The 15,863-nt window shown below is 48.0% G+C and overlaps 1 protein-coding gene across 1 annotated transcript in view; it reads right to left on the reverse strand.

Moving 5' to 3' along the window:
• LOC126518611 (cGMP-dependent protein kinase, isozyme 1-like) overlaps positions 1-6,376 on the reverse strand; it is a 648,418-nt gene extending 642,042 nt beyond the window's left edge. Inside the window, exon 1 of the mRNA XM_050168386.3 lies at positions 4,378-6,376. Coding sequence (XP_050024343.2) covers positions 4,378-4,599 — 222 coding nt within the window. The 5' untranslated portion in view covers positions 4,600-6,376. The remainder of the gene's footprint in view (positions 1-4,377) is intronic.
• Between the last annotated feature and the right edge of the window lie 9,487 nt (positions 6,377-15,863).

Raw genomic sequence — 15,863 nt, forward strand, 5'->3', positions numbered from 1 at the left:
TTATTTTGACCCACCCCCATATCACCCCAAAAATTAGGGTTGGGCGCCCCCATGTTACACTCGTATTTCCATCGGGACCAAATGCGAGAACAGCCGTGTACTTAGATTTAGGTGCGCGTTAAAGAGGAAGCAGTGTAGCTGCCGAGGCAAATCAGGCACAAGAGCGGCTATGGTGGAAACATTTTACGGCATTGAGGACAACATCAGCAGCAATACCGGTGAGCGGCGCGACGGCACCAAGCGCAGTCGTTCAACTGCCACCGTGGCGGAGGGGCGAGGCCGCAACGGGGATGTGCAAGCGTGGCAATTACCGCCGCATGGCTTCGGAACCGACGAGGCTCGGAGGCAGCCTGGAGCCGCCACCACCGACAGCCGTCCTGGAAGCGACGAGGAAAACTGTCGGACAAAGCAAGCTGCGCGAAAAGGGTGGAAGATCACATTGACCACATGAATGAGGAACTTACTGTAGCGAAGAAGAAAACACTGAATGTGATGAGGAGGCAGATCCTTTCACTCCTGTGACATATAAAAAAATGAGTTTCGAGGGAATTCCTGTGGTATTCCGACCAAGTGAAGAAATTAAAGCTTTTTGGAAAGTGAACCCAAATGTTGTAGCCCCAGAAATCGTTGCGCTAGCAAAAGAGAAAGTAGGATCTTTCCGAGTGAACAGAGCCAGAAGTTTCTCAGTCACTGTGGGTTCGCTCGCCTCAGCCAAGAGTTTATTGTCATGTTGTTGGGTACAGGTGGCTGGCTTACTAGTGAGGCCATTTATTCCGGAGTCATACGTACGAAATGTTGGCAAAATCAGAAACGTGCCTCTAGAATACACAGAACAGTTAACAGAATATTTAAGAGAGGCAGGAGTGACATCAGCTAGACGGCAGACCCATTACATAGGTCAAGAAGATGGCACCGTGGAATCGCGCCCTCTGAGAAGTGGAATTTCGCAATTTCACTATGACCGATAAATCCCAGAGCGAGTGTATCTTGGCTTCACTAGCCATCCAGTCGAGGGCCCAGCCAGACGCTGCTACAACTGCCAGAGATTTCGTCACTTCGCGAAAGACTGTCGAAGAACAAGGTGGTGCAAAATGTGTGCACCATCACAAAGATTGCAAGTCTATAAGACAACCTAGGTGTGAGAATTGCAACTGGCCCCACACTGCATCATTTTCTGGATGCCCGCAGAACATAGCAGCCTCTCTTCAATATCAACACGACGTTATCTATCGTCGCACGCAACAGCATGGTGCACCGGAACCAAACATTATTACGATGAACCCAGCGCAACCACCTCGACCGCAAGCGCCTAAGCATCAGGGCACTTCTAGGCAATATGCTACACTCGCAAGGGGACCGGAACACCGAGGGCTAATTTCTCGGACATCACCAAGCCAACATCAAGCTCGACAACAAGTTCAGGAGGGATCTCATCAGAAGAGCAACCTCATGGCTAACATGCGACAGAATACAAGCCCACCGCATCCAGTAAGTGTAACGAAACAGACGAACTCTTCTGGGTCTATTGCTGAACTTGTCGTACCAATGTTGTTTTGTGCTTTAAAAGCCATACTTGCCGCGATTCCACGGGCCAATAACCTCCCGGTGGTCAAGACCGTATTGTCGATGGAACAAGTAATATTGAAAAACACTACATCAGTCACTGCACAGGCGGGGCATGAATAATTGGTATCGAAATGTCGCCATATTCCAGTGGAACGCGAATAGTCTTCGCTCTAAGTGTACGGATTTCAGAAAACTGGTGGCTCAGTTCTCCTTTCCAGTGTTATGTATTACAGAGGCCGGTCTACACAGCGCTTTTAGACTAGCTAACTACGTTGTGTATGCGTCCTCTCGATCTTCAGGACTAAGCAGTGATGATCTGCGTTCGGAGAGACCTGCCGTCAGCCTTATTAAATGCCGCAGCGTCAGACATCCGAGAATATCTAGCATGTAAAGTTCGGTTTGGCCGAGTAAATATCACTGTAGTCAGTGTTTATCTGCAACCCTGTACAAATATTTCACTTTCCACATTGACAGGCCTCCTTCAGGAGTGCACAAAAGATGTAATATTTTGCGTGGATTGCAATGCGCGCCATGTCATGTGGGGAAGCGCCTACTGTGACCTAGAAAAGGCACTTCAGAAGACCGGTCTTTGTTTGATTGAATGACGGCTGAGTGACGTTCCTGCGGGGCTTTAATTACTCCAGCTATCTAGCTGTTGCCCTGCATCGTTGCCAACAAGGCAGCTGTAAATCTTCCAAAGCGCCGAGAAAAAGTCAATTGTCCCTTTCAGTTCGATATATCTGAAAAGGACATGGCACACGGTCTACTGTCTTCACAATCAATGCCGAACTCTCATTTTCTTGTAAACCCTAATGAAGATGGGTCCACCGTTCAAAACTGTTGAAATGAAATACTTGTGATCACCTTGTAGCATCGCTCAAGTTCATTATCTTTAAAAGGTAACCTGCAGAATTTCTGCTGATATATATATATATATATATATATATATATATATATATTGTTGCGTTCCAGTGGTCACATATAAAGATGTATAAAATATTAGCAAGAGAGACAACGATGCATAAACAAGATGGCTGTAGAGACTGATTCCACCTCTAAATGTCAAATCCGCTTCTGAATGGGCTCACTCTTGGTTGCGCCGTAACATAACCCCCGCGTGCAAAGGCACCGTCTCGGCGCTAACTATAAGGGAGATGAACTCACGACAAAGTAAGACTTCAACCGGGACACATGCACAACGTCCGTGGGGACACGCGAGTCCACGGAGCCATATCATAGCTGACATTGGCAAGCTGACGAAATAACGTGTATGGCCCTGTGTAGCGCGGGAGCAACTTTTTCAGACAAGCCGACGCGGCGACATGGTGTCCATAGGAGGACAACGGATCCAGGAGGAAATCGAACGCCCCGATATCGGCTGTCGTACCGGATGTTCTGGGCGGGTACAGGTGTATATATATATACATACATACACACACACACACACACACACACACACATATATATATATATATATATATATATATATACATATATGGACACCATTACACCACGAAATAAATAAAACGTCTTTATGAATCTCCCTGAGGCAAGCCAGCGCCTTTTCATTACGCCACATCGACAGGCTGAATTGCTGTAATTGGCAGCGACTGCACGTGTACAGGAGAGGACAAGGACAAGAACAAAGAGTCCGAAGCAAGCAACACATGTGCGCGCAATGCCCGCATGTCTCGTGGGTAGCGCGGTCAAGGGTGGCAAACCAACTGCCGTGTGACTTTTAGTCCGCGTCGTTGTAGCGCTGTTTTTTCTTCAAATATGTTGCACCAACTCGCTCACATCAGGCTTCTACACGCAAACTTCAAATGCCTACTTAGAACGACGGAAAGCTGACCTAGTTCGTCAGGATTCATTATGCAAAAAAGGTGAGGCGTGCAGACAGGACACAAGAGAAGTCGACAACACGAACGCCAGTATTCGTGTTGTCCACTTCTCTTCTCTTGTCCTGTCTGCACGCCTCACCTTTTCCCCTGCTTAGCTAGGTATAATGTAACTAACACACTGGAGCAATGAGAGGCACAACTCGCCAGCACAGACCGGAAGGCGCAGAAGGCTCTTCTGAGTCCCGTTTGGCTGGCGGCAGAAGCCAGTGGAGCCCTTGTCTTGGTGCCCCACCCATGAAACTCCTAACGGCCTATTCCCCCTTTCCCCAATTCAATAAAGTTATTCTCTCTCTCTCTTAATCCTGGTCTTTGTAGTGCTATTTTTTCTTCTAGCACTTTCCATGTATTCGCGGTCTTCTTTCACACTCAGAAAAACACTTTCATATAGCACGTACTGAACAACAGGAAGCCGTATTGGGAGTTTCTCATGTTGGTCACCAATTTTCTCATTACACTCTTTATCTAGTTAGAATATTTGAGAAGTTTATTACCTAATTAGGACTAATTATGTAATTAGGCTGAATGCAAGATCTACTCTATCACCAAGCAACATTACCTTGGTTCTGTTCCACTACGTGGTATTTGCATATTTTTTAAATCTTTGTGCACGATAGTTAGGACACCTTGTTATATATATAAAGTAATCAACAGGCATCAAAACCAAGAAAAGCACAGGGCATGTGAATTACTTGATTTTTTTAAAGATTGAAATGGTAATGGAATTGAAATCGAATATAACTGAAAATATAAAGGGAAACGAAAGTTGAAAAAGAAAACTTGCCGCAGTTGGGACTGCTTCGCATTATGCGAGAAATGTGCTTACGAATTGAGCTACCGTGTACCCATACACGTTGTTGATTACCCAAGAAAGTATGGGCAAGTGGTCGACGTTAGAGGCGACTGCAGTTACCTGAACGTCCCCGGCGTAGCTGAACACGCTGGATATGCGCTTGGCCAGTCGAGACACGTGGGAGGTGCGCGCTGCCGGCTGCGTCGTCGGGCCTCCCCAGTCGGGCTCAACTCGCGGAGAACGGTCACAGCAAGGACGAAGCACGCAGCTGGATAACGTTCCCACGTCCCCGAGGCTGAACAGGCGCATCCTCCGCGGCCAGCCGTCATCATCGAGAGGCATGGCCGCTCTGCCGACCGGGGCACGAAACGCAGTCAGTTCGCCGCTTTAGTGAGCGCGTACCTCGACTTTTGACGCGGCTCGTACGAAAGTGACTACGGTGTCGAGTTCGGATGTCTTTTGCCACTCAGCCCACAACCGCAGCGTTGCCAACTGCGCTTCATTCGAAGGCCGCACAGTCGTTGCTGTGTGTCCCTGACAACCGAAGATCAGTCCTTCAGAGGAAAGCATACGCCACTAGCCCGGGTGAGATGACAGCGGCTGACGTCTTAACTCGTGTCGACACAAGAGATGTAGTTTACACATTCGGAAATTGCAGTTCGTAAAACACGACAGGCTTCATTTGCATTTGCGCGTCACTTTCGTCCTTCAGAAGCACAGACACCAGTGGCTTCCGTAATGCACGCTCGGTTCCAGTATCTGGTGTTTTTTTCTAGAATGATGTCGTCAGTTGAAGCCATGTCATGGGAGAGGCACGTGGAAATGATCGTGATAAAAACTGAGTGTTTGTGCGTCCGTGAATTAAGTCTGCATATTGCCTTTGACCAACATTTTCGTAGCAACGTGTAGAGCAGTCGGCATGGAAAAGAACATTCTCCAGAAGTTGGTTTGTCGTCTATTATAACAGTCGTTATGACACCCTTAACGTTTGCAGCGCTGCCAGTTTCAGACTTTGACCTATTCTGCCTTGTAGAAATTTCAAGAAATCGTTATTATATAAAATTAGCCTCACATTGCTTGTTCTTCGACAGTGAAGATTTCAACATACTGAACCCGATTCTACCGCTATATGATATCAGCATGAGACGTATAACTATTTTGGATGTATAAGTTTCTCTTGGACGTCAAACAGCCGAAAAAACAACGAATGTTTCTGGCTCTCACTAGCAACACGGAGGCAATCGTGGCCAAAAATTCGAACCAATTAGTGCAACGGCACGTCGGGGATGTCATGGAGCTTTAAACTACATGTCGCAACAAGTCGAACTGATTAATATTCTTCCTACAACGACTTAGCTGATGCAAGGATTTGGCGCATTACGAAGAAATGTAACTTAATGCTGTTTTCAGAACAGGTTCCCTCGCGAAATGTTTATTCTTGACAATAGCTAAAGCCTAGTCAGCTAATATGAATTACCCATCTGTTTACACAGCGTGAGGTGTCCTTAACGTTATGACAATAGTTCGGACATCACAGGGTACATCCCTCTGAGCGCAGGCACCGAGCAGCAATTCGAATATAAAACCGCCGCAGCATACTTCTCAGCAAGGCATAATCGTTAAACGAGAATGTCGTATGAGGACGTGAAAGTATGTAAGCAATGCAAGCATGCATAACACACCAACCTATCATTGAGAGAGGATTGAGCACTTGGTTTTTCGGGAAGGTGTTACTAAAATCGAAGTAGATATTGAACGTTTGCCACCAATTTCACCTCGACACGGCACTTGAGTAAAAAAAGCTCTGATGGACTGATGTGCCAGTGTGGCGCAAGGCACGCACAGGAGAAGTATGTGCGCCGCTAAAATGAACCGTCAATACGATCCGGAGCAATAGTGCGAAAACATTTCCTGCGGTAGCGGTACAACAGCGTTAGCAAGCGCAGTTTAAGTATTAAATTTCACTCCAAGATGTGCTCCTTTCTAGTTTCACATTTCGGCTACGTCGATCTGGCTTCACATTGAACTTGCCTGCGGTTCTAACGTACTTCTATCTGAGGTCCGCTTTGAAATATAGTCAACACGGGTCACACCAGCACGCCTCAATCTCACAAAGCAGCGGCTCTCCTATTTGCTTACGAGGTGAGGATCGAAAACCCGACAATTCGTGCGGGTACTTGGGAGCTCGAGCCGCTCTTAGAGCTGCAAAACTTGCATGCAGCTCACAAGAGGGTGGAACAAGTTTAATATTTCGTAGTAATAGGTTGTACGAGGACATAAAGTGGTGTTCTCTTAAATGTTCGCAGGCAAATGAGAAATTGGTCGCATGGTTTCACAGCAAGTATTTTTTTCTTTGGTCCATCAAAAATAACACACATCGAGCTTTCTTTTGCTAAAGTGATCCATTGCAAGCAAGCATACTTTCGTCGTTCTCCCCCGCGTGTGTCACAGTAAGCTCCGCTTATTTCAAAAGTATACGTTCATAAGGGGCGGCATTTCATACGAGCAGACAAACTTGTGAAGAAGCCGAGTGCTTCAAAGCACCATGCCCCCCTCCCCGCCCCGTTTCGAACCACTTAGCAATTTCTTTTTCCTTTCGCTTTTTCTTAAGCTCGGCTAGCAGCTTTGGCTATACTCTTTTCAATACTCTGCGAACATATCCACAAGAACGTCAACTACTGTGTCACTTTATGTTTAACGCTTTCGCTCCTTCAAATACGAAGACATGCGTAGAATGCGCTTCTTGATAAAAGTCCTGACTAAAAAGGCACTGACGGTGCAGTGTTGTCAGGCATCTGACCATGCACCATGTAAAGGAAAAGCATACGAATCGGTCCAAGCTGACGATTTCTGTGGAACCTTAAGAGTGGGGACTCTGTTCTACCTACGGCATGGAATGCGTTCATCTTTGGCCCACAGGAACGCGCAACCTTTCAGCTGAAGTTCTGCTACATTGCATCAGCTGGTGGAGCATTATTTGACATGAATATTAGTCAGGCTAGGTGAAGGATTGTTTCACAGCAAATACACAACGTTGACAGCAAATCTTGAATAAGGCACATTCGGGCTTCGAGAAAATTTTGATTCCAGACGCCAAAATGGAGCTTTTCGTATGATCCCGCAACTTCATTTCTAATGCTGTTCAGCGCGCTTCTAAGCTCTAAATACAAAGCACAGCCTCAGCCAGTCGTTCAGCGCTGAATCTCTCAAAGGCTACGCAAACTCATCATTCCCCCTCTATGTAACGGCAGCGTTGAGAATGTCAAGCCACAGTAAGTGTGCGTAGGCCAAACAACTGTGACATAGTGCAGAGTCGCTTTCTAGAAGTCTTGGTGAGCATGGGAGCACAATACATGAATAACTTTATGCGAACGCCTGTTTCTCCGGACTAGAACACCTTGCTTCAAGCCCATACGGCGCACGTCAGTACAATAACAGACAAAGCCTTCTACCAGAAGCACAGTCACTCAGGCGAGACATCTGTCGGCAGCAGTGTCAGGAGAAGCGTCAGAAACTCTCTGGTCATTAGCGCACGTTGACGTCAGCCACTTTAGCTTGGTGAGAAGTTCTCCCAGAAAGAGATTCAAATTTTACTAGCGCATTACAAGCTGAAGCGTCGTTCCTTCGATTCCAGTTCTGTTGGTGACTGTCAGTTGCTGCTTTCAAGGCCGCTTTTTGCTTTTCTAGCCACACTTGGATTTCGAAGCTTCCATGATGTCGCACGCTCTTCGTCCGCTCCCGCCCAGAGATGGCGGGTGAGCTGGCGCTATGCTGCGAGCATTCTTCCAAAAGTAGGAGACGTAATCCAATCGCACCGACGTAATCCAATCCGCAATAAGAATAGGAGACAAAAAAAGTCTGTCCAGAGTTGAAATCTTTCGTCTCACTGTTTCGTTCTTTGACAGCGATGAAGAAAATCATCAACTGAAGCTCTCGCGCGCTCTGAGCTTGGGCCCTCCCGGTGTTGCAGGTGAGCGGCGAGGAATGCTCACCGCTGGCACGCTCCAAGATCCGGCCGGGATTTTCTATGGAAACCGTGTGGCCGGGACCGCACGCCTCCCTTGCAGCCGCGCAGCCGCCGGTAGTGCCCGCGCCACCGATTGATCAGTTAGGGCTGCGCCTCTTTCGGCAAGCGCGAGGAGGATGGATGCGGCAGCGAGGGAGAGGGTAGAATCGATTCAGGACCCGTGTGGAACGAAAATGGAAAGGACGATAAAGAGAATGCGGCACGGGAAATATCGGAGGCATCGTGTGCGTTTGGCTTGAAGCCGACACGTAAGCCTTCCGCTCCAGTGCGCCTGTGTGCGTGCTGCACGCCTGACGGGAGCAGCGACTGTCGTGGCACATCAACCTTAACCCATTCGCCGCTCTTTTACTTTCGTCGTAACCTTCCGGCGGCCGCTACAAGGTTCTCTCTAGCACTCAGAGCAGCTGTACCATGCGGCGTTGTCGAGTCGAGAGGCCGTGAAGGTTACCTGCAAGGCAATGGAAGGGCAAACGCCGAGAAGCAGAGCAGAGAGAGAAGAAGCACTGTTCCGGGAAGGATAAAGTCAAGTTTCCTTTTCGGAACCGTGCACTCTTGGCACGGCGCGGACACCTGTTGAATGCAGCACGTCGCTACGGGGCACACGGCTGTACATCCGATGCCTGCTCGGCGTCCGCTAGCCCTGTCGGGTGCACGGTTCAACGCTTGGAATCTTGTTGTGCTATAGCATGTGTACACGGTAGAATATTTTACAACCTTACTGAGTTTTAAGTGTTTAAGTTATTTTTCAGTCTAAAGTTCCTGTAGGACAAGAAAACAAAGAAAGAACACCACCCGACTCTGTCCGTGTCGACACTCACCTCCTCGAAGCAGGCATTCTCGCTAATGTTTGCTACCACCATTCGCTATGTATCTTCAAGAATTATTGTTGTTTCTTTTAATGGAAGTTTGCGAATCCTCTGGGCTTTGCTGCTGAACTTGGCTGCTGCTGCTGCTGCGGTTTCCTGTAATAGGTCAAAAACGGGAGAGAGATTCAAATAAAAGTTTCTTCCTCAACTAGCGATTGAGAGAATGAGATCTCTCTTCATCTTCAGGTGGGCGGCTTCCTCATTCCAGGAATCCGTGGGCTCTTGCCACCACCCTAGCCTGGTGTCCCAGCTTTCGCGGGTCATCCAGCCCTGAGCAAGACAGCGTGACCTGCTACAGTTATTCCTTGTCCTCTTCTGTCTTCTCATCTTCGGCGGTTTCTTTTATATTCCGTCTCCCGTTTTAGCGGGGGTCCCGCGGGGCCCGAGCACTCCATTACCATTTGTCGCAGGGTGGCCGGGACTTCGCAAAAAATGCAGTGGTAGGGGAATTGCGTTGGAGATATCCTATGCGATAGGACGCCATTCACATAGGAGTCCGTTTGCAGTCTTCCTAAAACAACGTTTTCTTCTCTGTTGAGTTTCAGGTGAGGTAGCGGGTGCATTTTTCATTGGAGTCTATGGTCCTGTACAATGGTTGTGTATTCCTCGAGAATGTTTTCTTGTCTCGTCGCCTTTCTGGTCCGCTCTGACAGGAAAGCCCGGCTCGTACGTATGCTCTGAGGTTGTGGCGCCGGCCGCTTCGTTTGCCATCAGGGACTTGTTTCCCGGGTTCCACAGGACATAGATCTCTGGAAGATCTCCTTCTCTCTGAATACAGGTTTCGGTAAGGATACCCAGAGCTTTCTTCGAATTTTTTCCTTTTGTGGTAATTGCGACACGTCGCTTGCGAGACGCTTAATCAGTGCACGCAGAAATGGCTGGTGCGATCACCGCTTCTTCCGCTGTGCCTGGGTTCCTCACAGTGATCGTGGTGCAGCTTGTTCCTTGTCCTGGGCGTCTGCGGCACTCATGGCGAAGGCTCAGCTTTTCGGGTGTTTTTCCGCATCCGTACAGTGGGTGTCAGTGTTCTTCGAGTATTTTTTGTGTAGAATTTTGGCTCTCTCGTGCCTCCGATCTTTGTGGCGGATAGGGTGCGTATTGAGGGGAATGACCTCCACCGTAAAGGCATCCAATAAGTGATTTGGGATTCGCTGTTTTGCTTCAATTTCTTCTGCCGATGGCCTGTAACCAAGGCGGTTCACTAGGGTTCCGCCAGTTTGGGTCAGTTTCAGGCGTTCGATTTGGTTTGCCTTGTGGGCTCCTTGTAGCTTCTCCCATGCATTATGGAGTCCCAGTTTATTGAAGCGGGTAGTCGAAGCTTTCTCGCGATAGTGCCAAGTTTCTCGATCTGGGATGTTTTGAGGTTGAGACAGGGAGAACCACACGTTATTCGACTGGTTACAAGTGTCTGCACAATTTTGAGGGTGCCTTTCTCTTTGACGGCGTGCCGCCTGCTGGCGACCCGTTTGATGAGATGCATCACTTGCATGAGCGAGGGCTGAAGTTTGGCAAGTGTAGCGGCACCCGTCCTCATGAATTAAGAGGCTGAAAACACGCAGTGACTCCATTTTCGGTACGTCTTCCCTATTTAGGTTGATGATGGAGTCAAGTTGTTCGGGCGCTGGTAGTCTGCCGCGTGTTATAGCTTTGAGAACCAGCAACTGGAATTTTTCGGGAGCGCACTGCAAGCCGCACGCTCTGAGATAGCTTACGCTTTGATCGACTGCTTCTTGCAGTGCGTCTTGTTGCTTGCCACTCGTACTCGTTCTTGACTTGAGGGTGATTTCATCCGCGTATATGACATGTTCTAAGCCATTTATATCACGGAGCTCTCCTGGTAGCGGCATCACTGCAATATTGGAAAACAGGAGCGAGATGACCGATCTTTTGGGGGTCCTCTTGTTCGGTGTCTCAAATTTCTTTGTCTGGAAATTGCCCACACCTATGGTGGCTGTTCTGTTTGTCAGAAAATTCTGACCTTAACAAAAAGCTCTTTCGCCGCAGTTGGTGCAATGCAGCTTTTGAAGGATGGGGGGGGGGGGGCTTCATGCGACACATTTTCAGAGGCCCCTTTGACATCGAGCGCCAGCATAGAATACTTGTGTTTGTCGAGATAGACTACTTGATCTTCCTTCAGCTGAAGGAGGAAATATTGGGCGGATAGATGTTGTCGAAAGCTGAAAATGGTGTCTGGGATATATGCGTTGTCTTTTAGGTACGAGGTGTCTCTCTTGCCCAAGGTACTCAAGCAGTTTGTCCGCGCATAAGGTTAGAGAGAGGGGGCGGATATTTTCTACACCCAGCGACTCATTTGTTTTGGGTATCATCGCAATTTCCGCGTGTCTCCACGACACTGTGATCTCGCTCTTGTCCCAGCATTCATTCATGAAAGCGAGTAAATTTTCCATCGCCCCCATGTCGAGGTTCCACAGGGCTTTGTTGGTGATTCAATCCTATCTTGGGGAGGTGTTTCTCTTAAACTTTGCCAGGGCTGCCTCAATCTCTGCCTGAGAGAGAGGTTGGTCTAGATCTTCATTCCATTGCACGTCATAGGTGAGGTTCGCTTTTGCGTCTGGGATATAATTTCCCTTTAACTTCTTTTTCACTGATTTAGGATCTTTGTTTCCGAGCTTCCGTAATATTGATTCAGACCCCCGAGGCTTTTCTGGATTTAGTCTACAGTTAGCTTGTGGTAAGGAGGGATCTTAGGATATTCCATGTTCTGCTGGTACTCAAGGGACCTTGACGTCGATCGCACGTTCGGTTCCAGTTCTTACGGCCAAGATTTTGGGCATATTCTTACGCTTCCTCCGTGATGAGGGCGATGCGCCCTTTTTAGCTTCACATTGTACTTTCTCGTCTTATAGCTTCAGATAAGTCTTTGTGTGCCTTCCGCAATTGTAATAGGTGCGGATCTACCGCATGGGCGTCTGTAGTAAGCTGTAATTCTTTGGTGTGCCTTTCGACCTTGTGCACGACTGATCCTTGCCAATTCCCAATGATCTCTGGAATGACCTCTTTGCGGAAAGCAGATCAATCCGTTGCTTTTCCTATTCGGATTGGTGTGTTGCGATGAAGCAGTTCGAGTTGCACTACGTGGCGATGACTTCTGAGAGCCTCTTCGAGTCTGGTGCACTCCGTTATCACCACTCGCTCCGAGAAAATACGGGGGGGGGGGCTTGTGTTAATTCTTGTTGTGGTGTGGGGATCATTCCAAAGGGCTAAATGATATTGTTGTGCGGTGTCATGTATGTTGCACCTTTCTTTGCTGTTTAATTATAGCCTGGAGAGAGAGAGGCGAGGGAATATACGTTTCACGTCTCGTGCAAGCTGTTTTTACAACGTGTTTGTTTTCTCGCGTTATACTAAGAAGAACCTGCCTTGAGGAAAATCGTGTGTGGAGCATTGAAGTCGCCCAATAAATGAGCTTGTGGCGTTTCATCGTTTCCTTCGCTCCCCTTAGGAGTGCGTCGAATTCTGAAAGATTGTATTTAGGCGGACTACCGATGTCGATCACCAAAATGCTTTGTTCATTTTTGCTCTTAAGTACAACGTCACTAAGAGTGCTCTCCATGAGAGTGAAACTAACCTGGTGTTGCCGTGTGACCAACGTTTGTTTTGCCAGTACGGCTGTGCATTCTGTGGCTGCGTAGGCTTCCTAGCCTTGTATTGTGAACTACTTGCTGTCAGTTTCTGGTAACGCTATAAGATCCAGATTTTCTTGTTTGGACAATTCTTGTACATTCAACTCTTTGTGTCTGGTAAATCTTCAATTGAATTGCTAAATATTGACCTGTTCTCGAGGGGAGAGAGGGGGAGTATTTAATTATAACGTTTTATCTGATTCAGTTTGTTTCTAATGTCTTCTGGATTTGCGCTTAGCTTCGTGGGTATTTGGGCATATTCCTGTTGCTTTCATATCTGAAACGTTCTTCAAAATTGGTCGTGGTAGCCAGGTTGCGGTTGACTTGTGCAGTGAAGCTTTACAGTGTTGATTGAAGTTGAGTCGCAGTTGATTGGAGCTGTGTCATTGGTTGTTAGATAGGGTGCATTGCAATGTGCACCTTGGAGTCGATCACGGCCTCCATGTCAGCTTCTAGATCTATAAGATTCTGACCTCTAGCATGGCTAGCATCCTTTCTTCGGAGTTATACATGTATTTCTTCGAGTCTAGATTCCATTTCGTCTATTATTTTTGTGAGGGCTTGCTGGTCTTTATAGCGCTGTGTTGGCGCAAAGTTAACGTATGTGAGATTCTTGATTTCTCAGCTCATCCCGATTTCCTTCGCCTCTTCTGATAAGTGACGGCCACTTGCCATATCGGCATAACTGACCCGCTTCTTTGAACTGGATTGCGATCTTGACCCAGATCGTGATTGTGATCTCGATTGGCTGGATCTTCTCTTGTATGTGCTCCGAGATCAGGAAGGGGTCGTGCTCGAGCTGATGGTAGTGGTTCTGCTACTGCCCGAGAGCGTGCTGGGGAAGTTCGAAGCGGAGGCAAAAGCCGATGCGTACAGTTGTTCTTCCTATTTTGCACTTTTTGCTGCCTTAAATAGTCAGGTGGCGGTGTCTGCTTGAGTCTCTTTTTGCATTCTTTGGTTGCATTTACGCGGGGGAGCTTGCACATCTTATACACTGGGCTGTATTCTTGATTCGGTGCTTCGTTAATTTGGCAGCACCTACATCAAAAGCTTTCCTTGGGGTGTGGGCACACGTGTTGTCGGTGGTCCGAATTCCCACACAGTTTACAATACTGTACAATTTTGCGATACGGTTGGCAGCAAAGCTGGGCGTCCTGAACTTTCACATAGAAAAGTGCATGTTGTCCGTCGAAGTACATAACGACCGAAGTCGATCTACCTAGAATTCGCGTCCCGACGATATTGTATCCACCCAAGTATAGTTGCTGGAGTAAGTCATCTCTCGTCATACCTTGTATCAGTTCGTGGATCACGCCCATGGCGTCGGTCAGTAGTTTGATGTAAGGGATGACATCCAAGATGTTTCCTCCTAGTTGAATGGCTTGTATATTGTGGAGTCTTTCGGCTGCGAGTAAGTAGCCCAGTGCTTGTGATGATGAGTGGGTGAGAGTGCGGTTGGTGTCGAAGGCACGGACCCTTATTCTTCTTTCCTTTAGTGTTAGCTGTGACGGTGGTTGTTGCGGCGACCTCTCTTAATGGCTTGTTTGCTTTTCTCATCTTGCACCACGCAGTCTGTATGTGCAGAGTTCTGCCGCTATTTGCGCCATACGTACAATCGGTTTGCGTTTCGTTGTTCTCAGCCCCGGATGTGAGGGCGGAAGCCCACGCTGGGTAGAAACTCATGTTGTGCACGAGTTTATTGGCCCCGAGGCACTAGGCACGAGCATGAGGCTCAGGTTGGGGCACGATGCGCGAGGCACACGGCCTCAGGACACGGCTCTCCTCGCTGGGCGTAGCTGGTCGGGCACCGCTTTGCAGTTTTCGCGTTGAGTAATTCCGTGACAATTCAGACTTGTGTGTGGTCCCTCTCGATGCCGCTTCTCGAGCTGCACTGAATAGTGCAGGTGGCGGAAAGTTCACTTTAAAACAGAAGCACATGTAGAATAGAACGGATCCCGTTGGCTTCTTGCGGAGATCTCAAAGAAAGGATATAACTACGCATGGCATGGTGGGACGAATTCTCGTTGTCGCAGCACAAACGACCGGTGCTTTAGCGATTAGACCACACTGACAAGCGCACTTTTCCTTTGCAAATGCCAAGTAGCACTTCGAGAACATTGGCGCGTGAGTGACGTCACGTAGCACGTGGGCGCGAGAGCAAACACACCTGAAATCACATGCGCGCACCCGTTTCCATTAAGCCACAGACAGAGCAATGAAGCGTACTATGATACCCTACTGCACCACTCTTCTTCATGTCAAATACCTCTCTGCGCACGCCGCTCGTCACAATTCATCCCTCGACAAACATCAGCTTCGTCTTTGAGACATATCACTGCGTCGACGTCTCACGGTGTACATTTGCACGAACTGCTATTTGCATTCTGACATACCTGTTGAACGGTGTAATGCACAAACAGAAATATATAAACGTGCGGCGACCATGTAGTGCATGAGCCTGAGATTACACGTTCCACAACGACAATAAAGACAGTTGTAAGCACCAAATCTACTTTTGTAACGTTTAACTAATCGCTGTAAAAAACTGCCGCTTTCTATCAATTCGAACATGCGCATTTCATTTGCATAATGTTTTATTAATTGCTTACCAACGTTGGCGTAACACATCTCCTCCAATCTTTTCTATGGAGAGGAGATCGCCAAGCAGGTACCATGCTTTCAAAGTGTAGTGACCGTCCGTCACTACGAGGGAAGACGAGGTAAACTGGATCCCTACTTCGCGGAGATCCAGCTAACCTCGTCTTCCCTCGGCGTGCGTGTCGCTGCCCCCTGCTTTTTCTTGAAATTGAGGTGGCTCTCCGATTCAACTCAACTTCTCAAACTTAACTGACCTCAACTTGCCAAACGTGTATTTCGTCCCTCCGCTAAACCGAGCTCCCAACAAGTGGTGACCAAGTACATTTACGTTATGTTTTCGAACACTAGCCATGGACGACGCTGCTCCTACTCCTGCTGACAGAGACGAAGCCACGATTACGTCACCTATCATCGCCGCAGAGCTTCAGCTTCCCACCTTTTGGCCCAAGAATCCCCGAGTTTAGTTTCTGC

Source organism: Dermacentor andersoni, chromosome 1 (genome assembly GCF_023375885.2).
Source record: "Dermacentor andersoni chromosome 1, qqDerAnde1_hic_scaffold, whole genome shotgun sequence".
Classification (NCBI taxonomy): domain Eukaryota; kingdom Metazoa; phylum Arthropoda; class Arachnida; order Ixodida; family Ixodidae; genus Dermacentor; species Dermacentor andersoni.